This window comes from Erinaceus europaeus, chromosome 12, assembly GCF_950295315.1.
Source record: "Erinaceus europaeus chromosome 12, mEriEur2.1, whole genome shotgun sequence".
In the NCBI taxonomy this organism is placed as follows: Eukaryota; Metazoa; Chordata; class Mammalia; order Eulipotyphla; family Erinaceidae; genus Erinaceus; species Erinaceus europaeus.
The window spans coordinates 19558275-19572346 of record NC_080173.1 but is presented as its reverse complement, the minus strand read 5'-3'; the positions used below and the strand labels follow the sequence as shown (position 1 = coordinate 19572346).

Genomic DNA, 14072 nt, shown 5'->3' with positions numbered 1-14072 from the left:
TACCATGGTCTATTATTATAGGCCATTGTTCCACTACTGTGACTCCCACTGATGATAGCATAGCAGAGGGAGGGTGGTAAATACTTGGCAGCATGAGTAAGACTTCATGTCATTATAATCCTAGACCAGTAGCCAGATGGTTATCTACACAGGCTCATCAATTCATATACAGGTAAAAATGTATTATATACCTGTGCTTGGGTTAGAAACAGCTTTACAGGGTCAGGTGGTGGAGTACCTGACTGAATGCACAAATTATACTGAGCAAGGACCAGGATTCTAGCCCCCAGCCCCTATTTGCAGTGGGGAAGCTTCATGAGCAGTGAAGTTGTTCTCTCTTTCTCTTCCTCTCAACTTCTCTCTCTATCCAAAATAAATTAATAAATAAATAGATAAATATGAAAAAACAAAACAGCTTCACAGCCAAATTTCAAATGGAAATTAATTTAACTTCTTCTGGAAAACTAAAAATCAATAGAGTGCCATTGCTTAAGAAATAGCACTGTTTTGTGTGGAAAACTGAAAGAAAAGCAAAAATATGAGCAGAAATAGGAAGATTTCTCAGAATCTTCTGAGGATGTATTATTGAAAGGTAATCAGCACTAAGAAATTGAGTTTATGTCTTTACAAGTCATCCATCTGTTTATCTGGCCAATTAGAATATATATGTACATGTATGCACATACATGCACCCTCACACATAGATACATAACAAATATAAACTTTTCAAAATAAATGGCACTGTAATGGTCATACTAAGTTAAAATAGAGACTTGGTGGTATGCACTTGAAAACCAGGTTGTGATTACATCCTTGAAGGTAGATTTTGTGCATAACTTTATTTCCGTCATGAGATAAACGATTTGTTAGTAAATCATACAGAAATTAGTCACAAAAGTATTATATATATATATATCCTGAATCTTTTCTGAACCCGTGGCTTCACTAACAAGAGTTCCTTGCCCTTAAAGCAGTTTTTCTAGCTCTAGTGTAACTCAAGTTGTTCATAATGTCTGAAATGATTCATACTTACTTTTCGAGGTTTCACCTTGTCTTGTAAATCATATTGACCAATTCCTTTATAGCTGATTCCAAGCCACCAAGGAAGCCCTTGTTTATCCTAGTAGATGAAAAAGCATGAGAACCAAGACTCAGTTGTTAAGAATTCTAGAGAAGAAGTAATACTTATCAAATTTGTCCTTTAACAAGTATTAACAAATCAATGTAAAGCCGTCATGGTAAAGAAAAAATACTACTTAAAAATAAAACTTGTTATTAAGATGTCTTCTGAAGGTTTCTTCAATAAGCTAAAGCTGGCTAGTACAAGTAACACCATTAAGAAAAGTGGGGTTATTACTCTTCTGATTAAACAGCTGGAATAAAGAAATAAAATGTAAGTAATTCAATTAAGAATTAATCCAAAGTACAAAGTCAGTTATCCATTAATATATATATATATATATATATATATATATATATATATATATATATATATATATGGAAAAAAAATAAGCTCTTTGTTCTCTGGATTAGTAGCTAGTTTTAAAGGCTAGGAAAGCTTCCAAAGAACTACAAAGATGAGAAATGTGGTTCCAGGTCCTAATATTTTTAATATACTTAACACTAAACATGGAAATACTGAATATCTCTTTTGGAGATCTACACAATGCAATGACAGGATATTTGTATAATTACTTTGAGGTACATATGGGGAGGAAAGGAATTTTTTTCCTATAAGATTATCTTTTAAGTCTTGCCAAAGTAAATGCTATAATGACACAGCATTTAAACACATTAAGAACCAGAAATTTAAGTTGAATTGGTGTGCATTTTTAGCAATGTCTTCATTATACAAGTGTTTATTATTCAATGCACCACCATTTTGAATTATAAACATAGTCATAGCGTGCAAAGTCTCTCAAGATTGATTGATTATAGAAGTTTCCTTTTTTCAAACAAGATTTTCCTTCTTAACAATATGATTCATTCTCTCTCATCATCTCTAAATATTTCTTGGTCAATGATTGTTAAAAGTATTTGAGTGGCTAGAGAAATGCCTTCACTGGTGGAGTATGGGACTTATATACCTGAAGCTCCTGGTTCAATCCCTGGTGTCAAATATAGTATATAATGGTTTGACTTCTCTCTCATGTAGAACTCTCCCCACCTCATATGGAATAAAGTTAAATCTTTAAATGAATAAAAACATCTAAAGATACTATATGAATATAATATGTAGGGTGGAAGGCAGATCGCATAATAGTTATGCAAAGAGCCTCATGCTTGAGGCTCCAAAGTCCCAGGTTCAGTCCCCCACACCACCATAAATGAGAGCTGAGCAGGGCTCTGTCAGCTGTCAGGCTCAGGCAAAAGCTAGTAAAGTCATGGGCCCCTTGGAATATACCTAAAATAAACCTACTAGCCTTTTTCCAAAACGGAGACTCCAAATCTTCATCTGCAAAATTCTTGCCTTTAGGTTCATGATTAGTCAACAATTTGTTCTGCTTTCTATCTTAACTCTTTTTCAGCCACCAGGTTCCAGATGATACCATGATGTCAACTTGACTTCCTTGGGCATATGACCTCACCAATGTGTCTTAGAGCCCCGCCTCCCCAGGCCCCTTCACCACCAGGGAAAGAGAGAGACAGGCTGGGAGTATGGATCGACCTGCCAATGCCCATGTTCAGAGGGGAAGCAATTACAGAAGCCAGACCTTCCATCTTCTGCACCCCATAATGATCCTGGGCCCATACTCCCAGAGGGATAAAGAATAGGAAAGCTTTCAAGGGAGGGGACTGGATATGGAGTTCTGGTGGTGGGAATTGTGTGGAATTATACCCCTCTTATCCTATAGTCTTATTAATATTTCCATTTTATAAATAAAAATTTATATATATTGTAATGATTAAAAGGTGGTACTGCAAGTCCTGTAAAAACTTAAATTTTCGAAGCTACTGATTCTCATAGTGAGGTACTGTCAAATAATCCTGTAGTACCAGCAAAGGAAACAACTGAAAGAGAGAAAAATCAGGGGTCAGAAAGATACCTCATTGTGTCACATAGATAACACAGCTTTGTGCTCCAAAACCACATAGGAGTGCCAGTGAACCAGGGAAAGGTCTGGTGCTGTGGTTTCTCTCTCTCTCTCTTTCTCTCTCTCCTTCTGTTTCTTTATCTTAATGAAAAAGTAGCCTGGGAGTGGCGAAACTGCACATGCATAATGCATTAGCTCCAGACAGAGAGAAAAAAATAGATAGATAGATAGATAGATAGATAGATAGATAGATAGATAAGGGGAGATATCAGCAATCACTCTGCCAAAAGGGAATGATCTGAATACTTTAGGACTAATAAAGGCTTTGGGAATACATTGGAATGGATTATTAGAAAAATAATGCATTTTATAATTTGTTTAAGTATCAAGATATAATCAAGCCTTCATTTTGTAATGAAAAGGTATCTGTTTTAAATGCTGAAATTTCTCTAGACAATTTTCTTTGTGTGTGCACACACTCATATGCATGCATGTGTGCAGATTTATGTGCTTTAATTAGTTAAATAGGTCATAGTTGGGGTTTTACGCTCTGGACCAACCTTTTCCGAGAAAGAAAGAAACCGAGACAGTGACTATAGCACTGAAGTTTTTCCCAATGCTATAGGGGAAGGGGGCTTAACTTGGGCCATACACTTAGCACTTAGTAGGATTTTAGGAAGTTAGTTTTGTTCAGTAACTAAATTTAAAAAAAAGTGAATTATGAAAACTTTGCCATGTAAAAGTATTTACCTTTACTGCATAATAATGAACTCCATAAGTCGGTAGAGCTTCTACTATTCTCATATACCTATGGAAAAAAAAGAATGTTAGAAAAACAATTGGCATCTACTTTCCTCATCTTAACTATAACTCATGTCTCTGACTGAAGTAGAAATAGAATATTAAGTGAAGTAACTTATTTTGTCTTATCTGAATGTTAGAAAGTTGCTACCAAAACTTTAAAGGCCTACAGGGCACGTTATTTTTCTGCATATTAAGGTCTCTATACTCAGAACATATTGCATTGCATCATTGTATTATAAACCTAAGTTGCAAGTATTTTTCAAACTAATATCTAAGCCTACAAGTGTTTTGGCTCATGCTTACAAAAGCAAAAATTAAAAATAAAAAAATGTACGCCATATATTGATTGTGACAAACGTCTATTTCTCTCTCTTTTCTTCTCTCTGTGTTAGACCTTTGCATTGTTAAAAATTCCACTGCTCCTGGCAGTTTTTCTTTTTAAATTTAATTTTTTTTGGGGGGGAGACATAAAAAGGATACCGCAGCCCCTTTCATACTTGGTGCCCCCACATGATGTCTGGGCTTGAATCAGGTCTTCTCATATGGTAATGTGTGTGCCATCTCTTGGCCATGTTTGTGGTAAACTCTTAGTGATACAGAGATACTTTGGGTCTAGGTGGTGGCACACCTGGTTAAGTGCACACACTACAGTGCTCAAGGACCCAGGTTCAAGCTCCTGGTCCCCCCTGCAGGGGGACAGCTTCACAAGTGGTGAAGCAGTGCTGCAGGTGTCACTCTCTCTCTCTCCCTCTCTATCACCCCCTTTCTTCTTGATTTCTGGCTGTCTCTGTCTGATAAATAAAGATAAGGTCTTAAATCTAGTCCTCGGCACTGCATGAGCCAGAGTGAAGCTCATATTACCCATCTCAATTAATAAGTGCACATTTTAAAAAATATATACACTTTAGAGGGAATTTTGTATGTAAATCTGATTTAAAAATATGTCCCCCAAGTTAAAGCAAAGGTGACACATTCTGCTGTTTTAATTGCGTCAAGTATTTATTGTGTTCTTTTATGCCACAGAGTAGGCTAAACTGAATAATAATGTCTTCTGCCCACAAGGAACTGAGGTTGCTGGTAAATACAAATTGACTTTTTTTTTGGGGGGGTTGTCACCAGAAATTTACAACTTTAAGTCAATCATTTTTCCAGAGAGAGAGAGAGAGAGAGAGAGAGAGAGAGAGGTTCCTCTATTATGGTGGGGGTTGGGTTCGAATATTTGGGTCAAGCTGATGACAAAGCCGGTGCACTATCTAGATGAGCAATCATGCCAGCTTACAAGTTGATGTTTTAATGCCAATTTGGAGATCAGTAACTCTGGATTTGTTCATTAACAACTTAATAATTTCAAAAGGTAAATATGGGACAGGAGATAGCTTATTCAGTAGAGTGCTTGCTCTACCATGTGTGAGACCCTGGATTTGAGCCTTGACATCACAGGGGAGAGAGAGCCAAGACACTGGGGAGAGATCTGTCCTGAGGGTGAAGCAGTGCTATGGTCTCTCTCACTCTGCCTATCTCTTCCTTTCCCTTCCACACTATATGAAACAGAATGAATGGAAAAGTTGGCACAGGAATAGTGGTACTATGCGTTCTTAAGTCCCCAATTGCACCACATTAAAAAAAAGTGACCAAAGGACTGGCGTACGGATCCATATTCAAGATTCCAGCTCCCCACCTACAAGAGGGGGGTGTCACTTCGCAAGCAGTAAAGCAGGTCTCCAAGTGTCTATCTCTCTCCCCCTTGCATCAATTTCTCTCTGTCCTATCCAACAACAACAATAAAAACAACAATGAAAAAATAGCTGCTAGGAGCAGATTTGTAGTGTAGGCACCCAGTCCCAGTGCTAACCCTAGAAGCAAAAAGAAAAAAGTGACCCAGATGTGAATGAATATAGGACATTAGGCAAATGTGCCTAAACTGTGCCAAGCGGCAATTAAACAGCCAGGATTCTAATTAAATGAGTTGGATTCTACAGTCCTGTCTTAACTATGGTTACTGGTAAAGTCATGACACATTTCTTTGCATAGAAAAACACAGAAAAATATGCCATGAGTTTTCTGACAACCCAATATTTCCTGATAGTATTTTATTTGGAACCACAGTAATGATTAAAGGAAATAAGGGAGGGGGGCTAGTGGTGGTGCACCTGGTTGAGCGCACATGTTACAATATGTGAGGACCCGTGTTCAAGCCCCTGGCCCCCACCTGCAGGGGGGAAGCTTCACAACTGGTGAAGCTGTGCTGCAGGTGTCTCTCTCCCTCTCTATTTGCCCCTTCTTCTCAATTTCTGGCTGTCTCTATTCAATAAATAAAGATTAAAAATTAATTAAAAAAGGAAATAAAGACTTTGCATTTAAGCAAGGATAACTCATAATAAATTCACTAGCTTATCCTAAAATCATTCAGGGAATTAAAAAAATTTTAAGTATTTATTTATTCCCACTTATTGCCCTTATTGTTTTATTGTTATAGTTATTGTTATTGATGTCGTTGTTGGATAGGACAGAGAGCAGTGGAGAGAGGAGGGGAAGACAGAGAGGAGGGGAGAAAGATAGACACCTGGAGACCTGCTTCACCGCTTGTGAAGCGACTCTCCTGCAGGTGGGGAGCCTGGGGCTCAAACAGGTATCCTCAAACTGGGATCCTCACGCCAGTCCTTGAGCTTTGTGTCATATGCGTTTAACCCGCTGCGCTACTGCCCAACTCCCAATTCAGGGAATTTTTTCAGGTTAGAAAACATGCATAATGTGTTTAAAAATATAAATTCTGATTTCTGCCTTTAAGGTCACAGAAGGCTTGTTCTGATAAAAAGAGACTCATGCAAAGAGGTAATTGTATTAGGGAAATCTGTGCACTGAACAGAGTATTAACGATCTCTATGACTTTATTTCAGTTTTCCTGTGTTCTGTGTGATACTCATCAATTTTTAAAACTTCCATGGTCATAAAAGTTATTCAACGACTAGTCAAGCAGTACTGACACTATCATAATTTAAAGATTTCAAAGTGACAAATGATAAATTTGGTTTGAAAATAAAAAAAAAACTTTTTAAAGTAATTTTTTAAATTTAGTTTTCCCTTTTGTTGCCCTTGTTATTTTTTATTGTTGTTGCAGTTATCGTTGTTATTGATGTCGTTGTTGTTAGGACAGAGAGAAATGGGGAGAGAAGGGGAAGACATAGAGGGGAGAGAACAACCAAGTTCCCTGAGATACATACTCATAGAGGGTTGCTTTACAGCATTGCAGTTGGAAGAGAGAAAGTTTCTTCTACAATCCATTCCTAAACTTACATTATGAAGAGCAAGCTCTGAGTCAGGCAAGTCTCATGAAGTGCTTGCCATCAACCCACCACATGCAGGACAACGGAGAAACACATACATTCAGCTCCCATGACTTAGTGGAGGGCCATACCCCTGCACCAATCATCACAGCCTTTGTTAACATTTCTATTAAAAATTTCTTTGCCATGCTAACATTGTGATTTAAACATCAGAATTTCTGACTTCTATTTGAAAATGTCAGACAATCTTGCAGCATCCTTCCTGAATTCTGAAGCTGAGTAGCCTTATTGTTTTTCGCCATACCAAAAACTCTCCAGTTCATCAGTCTTCACCAAGCCCTGTTGCCCACAATGCTCATTTTTGTTGCCTGCCAGATGCTGTTTGGCATATGAACTGATGATACCTATGTATGAAATGACCCAGGGTGTTTGCTCATTCATAGCAAGTTATTTCTAGACAAATGAGGACTATGCACACAAAAACTACACAACAGATAATTCAGATAATTACTCTGAATAGAAGCTGTTCTGTAGCATGAGAGCTCTTATGGGGCACAATGATTATATAAAATGGCTTAAATGTCCAAGAATCTGAGGTCTCAGGTTTAAGCCCTGTTGCATCAGAAGTCAGAGTTGAGCAGTGCTCTGGTAAAAAGAAAAGGAAAATAAAAAAAATCAAATGCATGCTATTACAAATATATAGTATATAATTCATATATACTATATACTTATAATATATAGTAATTTATAGTCAGGGAAGTATTTCATCTGGTAGAGCACAGGGCTTGCACACCTGAGGCTCTTGGTTCCATCCCCAGTACTCAGTATGTTGGTGGTGCTCTGGCTTCTCTCTCTCATATAAAATTAAATATGTACACACACACACACATATGCAAAAGGGGGAAAATGATACTTACTGAACCACAGTTTGACCGCGAGTCAGGCCTTTGATTTTCAGATAATGTTCAATCACTCTGTCCTCACTATAAAACAAGGAAACAAAAAGTAAAGCACATGAGATACTCAATTTCAATATGCTCAGGTGGCCATTGAAAGCTTGAGAGGAAAAGTATTTGCCAACTTGCTTGAGAGACAGAATCTGGCTGATGTCTGCTCCTATAGGACATAATACATTCCTGAATCTTGGAATGTTACTATCTCCATCATGATTTTGAATTTTTATATTACATGTATATTAGTATTTATATTACATATTCTGATATAATTTAAAATTTGATTTACTAGAAAAAAGCAAATAACAGTAATTTGCCAAATAGAAAACAGTATGTTTTGCCATGTTGCAATGGAATATAATAAACACAAAATTACATTAGTTAGAAAACATTGCTGGGGACATTAAAAGGATTAAAAAAAGAGACCAGCAAGTGTTGGGTGTTAAAAGACTTTCTCCTTAAATGGTTCACATTAAAATAATTAAAAATGGTTCTGAGTTCACCCTAAAATACTTAGTTGTCACTACTTGGCGACATACCCTTAATTATTGCCCTAGGATAAAACTTGTTCACCAGAAAGGAGAGAACTGGGCTGAGATCTGGCAACCTTTGGCATCGTTCAGTCATTCTGCTATACATTTAGAAAGGTAGCGCTTTCATTCATATCTCAGTTATAACCTACAAGAGTAAATGGTCAGTATCTTAATGGCCAGTAATCAGAAATCTCTATATTTTTCTCAGTGACTAAAAGTTAGCAATTTAGAAGGTCCCAATCAGGATGCTATGAAGCCTCAATAGTCATTTTTCACTGTTTATTTGGGCAACATACTCAAATTCTCATATTAAAGTCCCCAGTGTTGAGTATTTTGCCATCAAGTGTGTGTGTGTGTGTGTGTGTGTGTGTGTGTGTGTGTGTGTGTGTATAAAGAGAAGACATCTTCAGGATTTGAAAGCAAACAAGAAAAATGTATTTAAAGGAAGTGCAAGTAATTGAAAAAAATAATTTCAATAAAAGAAAAAGGTGTCAGAGTAACAAAGAAATTGATTAAAAAACTTTCATGCCTAAGATTCTGAGGTCCCAGGTTCAATCCCCAGCACCACATATACCACAGTTGAACAATGCTCTAGTCTCTTTCTGTGTGTCTTTCTTTCTGTATCTCACTAATTGAAACAAAATAAATGGTATATTAAAAAAGAGAGAGAAAATCTCTAAGGAAATCTGCATTTTATAATACAAATTACAGTCTGTTGGATTGAGAATGCACTATATATTAACTGTACATATATACCAGGCATAATGCTCATGAAAAAGCACATTTACAGACCTATTGTGTACTTGAGTGAGAGGTACATAGCCACTGTCTACAATAACAGTTTTGGTTAAAATCTCCAGCAAGCTTAATAAAGACAAGATAGTTTCTCCCAAAGGATCAAGGACTAATTATGGTTACTCTGACATATTTGATAGGCAGTGTGGTATTTTCCTCACTTACACATTTTTTAACTTGCTGAAAATTCAACATTTAGTTTTTAAAATTTATTCCCTTTTGTTGCCCTTGTTGTTTTATTGTTGTAGTTATTACTGTTGTTATTGTTATTATCCTTGTTATTGATGTCATTATTATTGGATAGGACAGAGAGAAATGGAGAGAGGAGGGGAAGATAGAGAGGGGGAGAGAAAGAGAGACACCTGTAGACCTGCTTCACCGCTTGTGAAGCGACTCCCCTGCAGGTGGGGAGCCGGGGGCTTGAACCGGGATCCTTACACTGGTCCTTGCGTTTTGTGCCACGTGTGCTTAACCCACTGCGCTACCGCCCGACTCCCTCAACATTTAGTTTTTAATGGAACTGTGACAAATCATCTTATTTTGGCTTACCAGTAAGCAAGGGATGGATGCTCCTGAAGGGTTTTGGTTGGAAAGGCTGGCAGTGTCTTTAAGTCTTTTCTGGCATTTTCATCACTGGAGAGAAGAGGAATACAATAATGTTAGTCACTGTCACCTGAAATATGACTTAAGTTAGCCAGAAGATGAGATATGAAGAGTAACAATAGCATATCAGCCTGCTAAAATGCCAACATATGTTCAACAATTATTTACTTTAGCCTGAGTCTCCAAGTCATATGATGGTGTTCTGAAGTTTAAAACATAGGAAAAACGAAAACAAAACAAAAGCCAAAGTTGCATTAAGCCATCATACTTCAACTTCCCCTATTCTCATAGTAAACTCAGCAGTTTTCATTGAATAGCTTATGCATGCATCCCCTCAATACACAGTGTTATAGTTGTGTGTGTATTCTTGGATCTGGAGAGAGATCATCTAGTGTGAGGCAGGTGCTGTGGTATCTCACCTTCTCTCCTTATCTCTCTCCCTTTCTATCTCTACCATAAGTTGTAAAAGGAAAACAAAAATATGCTGAGAGTGATGGAATCACACAGGTATATTCCAATGTACCCTGCCCCAAACTGTGTATATTCCATATTCTATTTTTCACAGCATTCTTCAATTTTTCATTGCCCCTTTTATTCATGTTCCTATAGCACCCTCATAATTAGCTCTAGAAGCTACATGATATCCACCACATTGGAATACTAGTTGTCAAAAAACTTTTCAAATGTTATTATCAATTTTTCACAATAGTTATCATTGCAATAAAACAATTTGAGTCTCCCTTTTTGGTTACGTTTTTATTTCCTTACTATCTTTTGAAATAAAATTATCCAAGTTGGCAAAGTGTAAAAATCACTTGAATATACAATGACTTGAAAACATAGTTTCTAGTGAAACCCAAGGCATCCCCCAGTATCAAGTGGACTTAGATGTACCTTGTGTAAGATCAGCTATTATTTAATTATCAAATAGAAAATTTCTAATTGTCAGAAGAGAAGGGTGTGGTCTCTAAGGAACTTAACTGAAGGGAGAACAGGTAGTACTACCCAGTCATAGTTGGCTCTGCACTATGTGAGAGAAAATACTCTCTAAGAGAGCCTCAGTAGTTAAGAAGCTAGTCTGAGGAAACAGATATGACACCTAAGATCTATTAGAGCCTAGGATTAATGCATAACATAGCTCAAAATCCTAATCAAACCGACATTCATAACACGGTGTACTGGTAACTCTTATTTTCCATTGCTTCCTCTTGTTGCCACTAGCCACTCTTTCATGAGAGGTTATTAGGAGCCCATGCAATGCATTGGGGGAAGGGGGACATTAGGTATAACCTAAATCTCACACCTCCTCTTCACTCCCACCCCTAGTTACACAGGAAATCACTGACTGGTTTCAAAATTTGTCATTTTACATTTCTGTGTTAGCTTGCCTGGGGTTTACCCCATACTGAAAGAGGTAAACCTCTAAATGGAGGACTAAACATTGACACTCCCCATTCACCCCCTAACAAGTTCCCTTACAAAGCATTCATTTGACATTCCTTGGCCAACTGTTATACATCAACCTGGGGAACTAAGAGAACTGAAAGGTAAGTTTTGTCTAGTCCATATTGCATTGTGTACTAGAAACTGCTAACTTTGTCATTTGACTAGATCTGGTGTTAAGTGGTTGCTCTACAGTATCTACAGAAAGTTTATTTTCACCAGCTCTCATGACTATGCCACAGGGTGATTCACTAAGCAAACTGTACATAGTCTTTTTTTTTGGGGGGGGGGGGCAGCGCAGGAGTTTGTAACTGGAACTTTGTGGCTGTTTGATTTCAATGTTCTTCACTGTTTTTTTTTTAATTCAGATACAGAGAGAGAGAAAGAGAGAGAGAGAGAGAGAGAGAGAGAGAGAGAGAGAGAAGAAAGAAAAGAGAAGACACTAGAGCACTGAAACTTATCTAGGTGCCATGACACCTTCCATATGATTCTGGGGCATAAAGCTGGGTGAAGCACATGATAATACAGGTATGCTCCCTGACGAGCTATTAATATTTTTCTAACCTATCAACTTAATATCCTTCAGTAAGAATATAGAGAGGGGCTGGGTGGTGGTGCACATGGTTGAACGTACATGTGACAGTGTGCAAGGATCTGGGTGCAAGCACCTGGTCCCCGCACACTGTCACATGGTTAAACGTACATGTGGCAGTGTGCAAGGATCTGGTCCCCACCTGCAAGAGGGAAGCTTCACAAGCAGTGTAGGAGTGCTATAGGTATCTCTCTTTCTCTCTCCCTTTCTATTTACCCTTTCCCTCTTAATTTTTTTTTCTCTACCAGGTTAATTAATTAAATTATAAAATAGAACTTTGAAAGAAACATAAAGAGTTGAGTGTCTCCTATTGATAGCTTGGAGACACTATGATTTCATTTTGTCAACAGTTCATTTCGAAACCAAGTTTGTCGCCCTTCCTAGAGGTGAAAGATCCGGCTTTACAAATTACTACAGGAAATAAAAAGTCACTTGGCTCCTGATCTTACATAAGGACAAATCCCTTTATTCATTTGAAATCTAAATAAAACGGCTTAAGCACACTGACAAATCTTGGGAAACTGGTTTGGGCTTCCTGAAAATCAAAATATACCATAATCCAATGTATTCATGTTAAAGGTCACCTGTCAACTCACAGTAATGATATTTATTTTTCTTAATTATTTCTTCTATGCTGTCCTTCAAACCCCACTTCCTTTTCAAAGATATTGACTTGTGAATTTTTATGAGAACATTACCCCCTTGAAGTGGCTGATAGAGCTGATAAAGAACCACTGCTCAATATAGGAAATTTGCCTGTTGGTAATATAAATCCCTCTTGCCTAGTAATATGACATAAAAAAAAAGGGCAAAATTCCACAGTGCTATGTAAGGTGTCTGAATTTTTAAATATTGTCTCAGTCCAAAACCAAAACAAAAACTCACAAATAAACTAAAACATTGTAGTTGTGTGGTGGCACACTTGGTTGACTAAACACATTCCCTTGTGCAAGAACCCTGGGTCAAGCTACTGGTCCCCACCTACAGGGAGAAACCTCACAAGTAGTGAAGCAGGGCTGCAAGTGTGTCTCTTTGATTTCTCATCTCTCTCTCCCTCCTCTCTCAATTTATCTCTGTCCTATCAAGTAAGAAGAAGAAAGAAAGAGAGAAAGAAAGAAAGAGAGAAAAGAAAAGAAAAGAAAAGAAAAGAAAAGAAAAGAAAAGAAAAGAAAAAGTGGCCACTGGGAGTGGTAGCTTTGAAGTGCAGGTACTGAGCCTCAGCTCTAACTCTGATGACAAAAACAAAACAGAACACAACTGAAAAACAAAGTAAACTAAAACGTTGTGCAACCATATAAAACATACCAGAAGACCATCATCATCACTTTGTAATTTCTGATGAGAATTATAAATAAAACATGGATAAGGGGCTTGGTAAGTTCAGCTTGGTTTCTAGTTTCACATAATTAACAATATAAGTTATCTGGAGTACATGAATAAATAAGACACATAAATAATTTTTGACAAACTGGAATCTGGACAGTGAGGGAAGATTTTATCTCAGGAGAGAATAATGCCTTAATTTTCCTTGTTATAAAAGGATCCTACTGGGAGTTGGGCGGTAGTGTGGCACAAAGTGCAAGGACTGGAGTAAGGAGCCCAGTTTGAACCCCTGGCTCCTCATCTGCAGTAATGTTGCTTCACAGGCAGTGAAGCAGGTCTGCAGGTGTCTATCTTCCTCTCCCCCCTCTCTTTCTTCCCCTCCTCTCTCCATTTCTCTCTGTCCTATCCAACAACGACGACATCAATAATAACAACAATAATAACTACAGCAATAAAACAACAAGGGCAACAAAAGGGAATAAACAAATAAATAAATATTTCTTTAAAAAGGATCCCACTATTCCTCTAAATCTGGTCATTTGTGCTACTGCAAATCACATTTTCCTTGTGAATACATAATACACCTCTCTTACTTTTTTAAAAAAATTTTTATTTATAAAAAGGACACACTGACAAAAATCACAGGATAAGAGGGGTACAACTCCACACAATTCCCACCACCAGAACTCCGTATGCCTTCCCCTCCC

At 37.5% G+C, this 14072-nt stretch overlaps 1 protein-coding gene and 1 non-coding gene across 7 annotated transcripts in view; both read right to left on the bottom strand.

Annotated features, from left to right (window-relative positions):
• The window catches only part of FRMD4B (FERM domain containing 4B), a 407614-nt gene that overhangs the window by 48849 nt on the left and 344693 nt on the right, over positions 1-14072 (bottom strand). For all 6 annotated transcript variants that reach the window (XM_060202892.1, XM_060202891.1, XM_060202894.1 and 3 more), the window contains 4 exons: positions 9954-10037; positions 8041-8106; positions 3786-3843; positions 1034-1120 (listed from right to left, as the gene is read on the bottom strand). In XM_060202892.1, the coding sequence (XP_060058875.1) occupies positions 1034-1120; positions 3786-3843; positions 8041-8106; positions 9954-10037 (295 nt within the window). The remainder of the gene's footprint in view (positions 1-1033; positions 1121-3785; positions 3844-8040; positions 8107-9953; positions 10038-14072) is intronic.
• Positions 7145-7278, bottom strand: LOC132542351 (small nucleolar RNA SNORD94). The gene has a single exon (XR_009553432.1). It is a non-coding gene; the product is annotated as a small nucleolar RNA SNORD94 (small nucleolar RNA).